This window comes from Leiobunum rupestre, chromosome 3 (genome assembly GCF_980474605.1).
Source record: "Leiobunum rupestre chromosome 3, qqLeiRupe1.1.hap1, whole genome shotgun sequence".
Taxonomy (NCBI): Eukaryota; Metazoa; Arthropoda; class Arachnida; order Opiliones; family Sclerosomatidae; genus Leiobunum; species Leiobunum rupestre.
Genome location: NC_143386.1, coordinates 61,613,120 through 61,618,007, shown reverse-complemented (window position 1 = coordinate 61,618,007; position 4,888 = coordinate 61,613,120). Strand labels below are relative to the sequence as shown.

Below are 4,888 nucleotides of genomic sequence, written 5' to 3'. Positions count from 1 at the left end.
GGATTCTAAAACCACCGATATTACCTTATCCTTATCCAATTTTCTAAGTTTTTTAGAAGTTACTCAAATTGTTTTTTTAGAAAATGGTGGTGTTGCTGAACTGGATGTACTGGATTCCGAAACTTCTGTTTGTTGCCTTTCGAAACAAGAATCTCTGGATTTGGCGGAACTGGGAAACCAGCTGGAAGAGGAGTTCGGTTGTCCGCTCGACGTCGAATGGGGCATCGCAATGGGGAAAATATTCCTGCTTCAAGTAAATTACAAACAAGAATATCGAATTAGCACAGTCAACACAAACGCGTTTAAGATATTCGTCCAATAGCCCAGGCCTGTTACAACGTTCGATAGAGAAACCAACTTCGAGATCATTCACGAAACTGACGTTCACCTTCGAACCGAGAATGAGTGCATGTCCAAAGCTAATGTCGGGTAAACTCTACTTTGGTTAACATTGCTCTAACTACAGTGCCCTAATTTATGTACAATCCTAATTCCATAGTGAAGTGATGCCAGGAGCTATGAGCGAACTTGGAGTAAACGTTTTAGTTAAAATTTCTGATAATGGAATGAAGGCAAGTACTTAATGAAATGTAACGCAATATCACACTCCCATCCTCCAACTTGTGGTAGCTGCTCCCTAAAACACACTTTAATAGTGGTATCCATTTTATCGATTTTTATTAGTCCACGTTCATTTTGAATTTCATTTACGTAAGCTTTCAAGACTATATCCTAACCATGTCATAGAGTAGCTTTTCACAAACGAATTGGAACTTAAGTGGTAAAGTAAAATATCAATCCTGTATATGACACTTTTTACTTCTGTTTAGAGTCAATTCACGGCTAGTGTCCTCCAAACACGTGTTATTCAACGTAATAGACGTACGTATTTTTACCAATTCAACGGGTAAAATGTAAGAATTCCAAACCTTTTTCTAATCTTTTCTTCTTACCATTATCAGATGTTCTACAGATTTCCGGGCAGTCAAAAAGAACTCAATGCCTTCTCAAAAAGTCACATGATCTCATTTTTGGGGAGAGTTCTTAATGATGATGACCTCAGATACAGGGCTGTTAAAAGAAACAAGTTCTATCGGATGTCTGTTAGCATGAGAGATATCTTCACCCTTGCTTGGGTATGTAAAATACCGTTCTTTAGCACGTTCCTTAGGATCGCAATATTTAAACTGCTCAACACGCATCTAAAGTTACGAATTTTTCATGGTATGTGTTCATTTGGATAGTATAATTCTACACAATTTCACGGTTTTGTTAAGTTTTTTTACCAAGCTGCGTTTCAATGAGAACTTTGTAGAACATTCTCAAAAACATATAAATAAGGTTGGTTCGATTAAATATGGGTAATTTTTATCTGAATTGTGAGGTCATGGATAAAACCAGTTTGTTAGTACTAAAAATAACGTTGAGTTATTGTTTGAAAAGTCACTTTAGGTTCAGCATTGAACCACGCATTTCGTTTTTATAAATTAAAATTTTCAAACATTTCATTCCATTTCAATTTTTATATAATATTATACGAATAGTTCAATAATTACTCCGTAATTGGGCACTAATTTTAGCGAGATACATGTTTAGTATGAACTCAGTTCCAGGGCCAAGTACTGACAAGACAATATAGGGAATTGCCTAGGGCCCAAACTTTGGACGTACCAGGACTCTTAAGGTAATTTTCCTTAGTGATTTAAGGGAAAAAAATTAAATGCTACATTGGAGCCCGGCTAGAATACTTCGCCTAAGCCTAGGAAAACTGCCATCGTGGCACGGATCATCTCTAGCATTTAATTTTATGGAACTTTTATCAATTTTGCTAGGGTATTCTGCGTTTGAAGAAAAATCTGGCACAATCAAAACAATTCATTCGCCAGTACCAGATGGACATAAACCGAAATCTGCCAGCGGAACAATTTTTCCACGAGCTATTGATGAAGATGTTTGAGACGCCATCGGTTAGCAACTATTTTCTTGTTATGTTTGGTTGATAAGTATACTCGTAGTTCAAAAGAATTCGTTTTACACTCGCAGCATTCCTTCCGCCACGTTGAAACAATGTTTGCGTCATCACTATGCGGAGTAATACTGCTGTCGACTTTATCTACGGCCAATAATAGTAAGGTTTCAATGTAGTTGTAATTTTCAGCGTGTATGCAATTTAAGAGTGCCAAATTGTTTGAAATGCGAATAGAGTTAAGTAAATCACTTCCACTGGACGAAATACCATTCCAAAAAAATTTGTTTAATTTTAATTAAATATTATTATATTTTAATAAATGGGTCAATGGAATAGAACAGTATTTATTAATTTAGTTCATTCAATAGCTTTAAATGAACACTGTGTGTTTATTTGCAGACGAGTGGAACGACAAAGTATTCAGCGACTTTGCGATGTTATTGTCCTCTTCTAAAGACGTTGAAAGTGTCGATGTGCCATTGGCCCTTCAAGTACGATAGGCCCAGATTTCACTGAGAACCCTTTGAATATGATTGTCATTACCTCTATTTCTGTGTCGAATAGAAGTTAGCAGTGTCGATCGCTAATTGCATTGATTCTGGAACCTTTCATAACATGCCCATCGAGGTAAGTTCAACTTGTATCCATGAGAGTGTTGCACATAAAAATTACGGGAATTAAATTTATAATACCGCTTTTGTATTTATAACCACATAATCTAAATGTGTTTTTCCAAAAAAAAATTAAACTTATACTAACTAATGACCCTTTTAATTAAAATCAGTTTCTCAAATGGAAAGTTTTTTCTAAATCAAATTATCACTTGCTAAAACGCGCTAATATTTTTCTAAGAAATTTGGCGCTAGCTACCCGTTTATTTTTTTATTAGTCCATAGTTACAAATTTATGTTATATTTTAGGATGCCTTAAAATGGCTGAGATCTTCTGGTTCCAAAGCCAGCGAAGATTTTCACACATTTCTCAAGAAACACGGGCATCGATGTGTCAAAGAGGTAAATGTGTCTGGCAATATACGTAAAATTACTTAAATTAATTAAAATTTGAATTGCTTTATTACTAGTTTGACATCTTATCAGAGCCATGGAGGCTTAACCCGAGACCGTTGGTGACGAGTTTACAGGTGAACAGTTAATTATTGCTTAAATTAAGTTAACAGTTTCAAACCAGGTGGCTTTCATGTATATTATTTTCTTCTCAAAGGGAATCGTTTTAGCAACGCAGAAAGTAGGAAAAATTAAATACGATGTGAAAGAGATCATAAGCAAACTGCAAATTCCCTTAACCTGGAAAACAAAGCTGTTAGAGATAAGTGAGTGCGTATGCCGATAAGGGGCACCTGCGGGCGGGGGAAACGGGCCCCTATAGGGGCCCCCTTTTGCGGCAATATTCGGCGGGGTCAAAAGGTTAGATGATTTACGATGTTAGGTCAATAGGTTATCTGCCCCTATGGACACGATGCAAACAGCCGTTAAATAAGGGTGAAACGGGCCCCTATAGGGCCCCCATTTTGCGTACATTTTCGGCGGGGTCAAAAGGTTTGCTGATTTACGATGTTAGGTCAATAGGTTATCTGCCCCTATGGACACGATTCAAACAGCCGTTAAATAGGTGTGAAACGGACCCCCTATAGGGGCCCCCATTTTGCGTACATTTTCGGCAGGTCAATAGGGCAATAGCTGGAGGCACCCCATTTTAGGGTCAATAGATGATTTACGGGGTTGATTTACGATGTTAGGTCAATAGGTTATCTGCCCCTATGGTGGTGACACGATGTTATGCAAACAGCCGGCCAGTCATAGTTAATAGCTGGAGGCACCCCCCATTTTAGGTCAAAAGGTTAGCTGATTTACGATGTTATAGCCCATAAAACCCAGGTGCTAACCCATTTTAGGTCAATAGGTTATCTGCCCCTATGGCGGTGAAACTATGTTATGCAAACAGCCTACCCGTCATAGTGAATGTCGAGTTGGTTGGTTTTCGCCGACAAACACTTTCGGGCCCCTAAGGGTAGCGTAAAATAGCGGGCGGTCATCGGTAAAAGTGTTTTGGAAAAAAAGAGCAGAGTGTATACAAATTATACGGTTTTATTTATATATTTTTCGAGTAGAGGCTGTATAATACGATTTACATTGAAAATACGTCTTTGGAAATGTATTTTATTTATATCATGGTAATTACGTCGATCTTCGTAGGGTATATACCAAAGTTCACTCAAAGGGTTGAAACGAACCATCTGAAATTAGCGTTTTTACGAGCATTTTCATTAAATGTTCTACCTCGAGGCGTTTGATGGTAAGAGTTACGATTACGTTGTCGCCGGGTCCCTCGGGGGTGGTTGTGGTTCCGCCGGAGATGTATTTTTCGGATGGCGGGATATCTTGGCCCTTCAAAGCGGCGGGTGACGGACAGTTGGGATAAAATTTGTCGTGTTCCGTTTGGGGTACGTCGCCGGATTCCCAACTGCCTAACTGTCCGTGGCAGAGGTAACATTCGACTATGCCGTCCGAGTCTACGGCGAAAAGTCCTGCGTGGGCCAAGTCTTCCTTGTTCACGTGTACGTTGTCCCATTGCTTGAACGTTTCTAGCCGACCGGTTACGGTGGTGAGATCCTCGTGACTAGCCATCCCGATTCTATTTGAGCTACGGAATAATATTTCTGGGTCTAAACCCCAAAATGACGTAATCTATAAAAATGACGTAATCTATAAAAATGACGTAATCTATAAAAATGACTCACTAAAGATGACGTAATCTACACCATGAAACGTAAAGATTACGTAGATGCGTTGTGGTTTTCATAAGCCAGCCGCTATGGGAAAGAGGAAGATGTCTCCGCTTAGAGTACCGAAGAAATGCTGGATATGCGCGGAAATATACCGGTCCGTGAGAGGTTTCAAA

General features: G+C 38.8%; 1 protein-coding gene across 1 annotated transcript; it reads left to right on the top strand.

Annotated features, from left to right (window-relative positions):
- Positions 1-229: 229 nt before the first annotated feature.
- On the top strand, positions 230-3,319 carry LOC149953708 (uncharacterized). Its single transcript, XM_090169839.1, has 11 exons — positions 230-253; positions 323-429; positions 831-882; positions 963-1,136; positions 1,833-1,967; positions 2,044-2,128; positions 2,369-2,460; positions 2,534-2,596; positions 2,890-2,982; positions 3,051-3,110; positions 3,191-3,319. Exons 1-11 carry the CDS (start codon positions 230-232, stop codon positions 3,317-3,319), a joined length of 1,014 nt encoding a protein of 337 aa, XP_090025965.1.
- Positions 3,320-4,888: the final 1,569 nt, after the last annotated feature.

Excerpts from the sequence above, each read along its gene's own strand:
- LOC149953708 (XM_090169839.1), top strand. The coding sequence starts at position 230 with ATGGGGAAAATATTCCTGCTTCAA. Across the intron at positions 2,461-2,533 it reads ATGTGCCATTGGCCCTTCAA|AAGTTAGCAGTGTCGATCGC; the intron begins GTACGATAGGCC and ends TGTGTCGAATAG. Across the intron at positions 3,111-3,190 it reads CGTTGGTGACGAGTTTACAG|GGAATCGTTTTAGCAACGCA; the intron begins GTGAACAGTTAA and ends TTCTTCTCAAAG.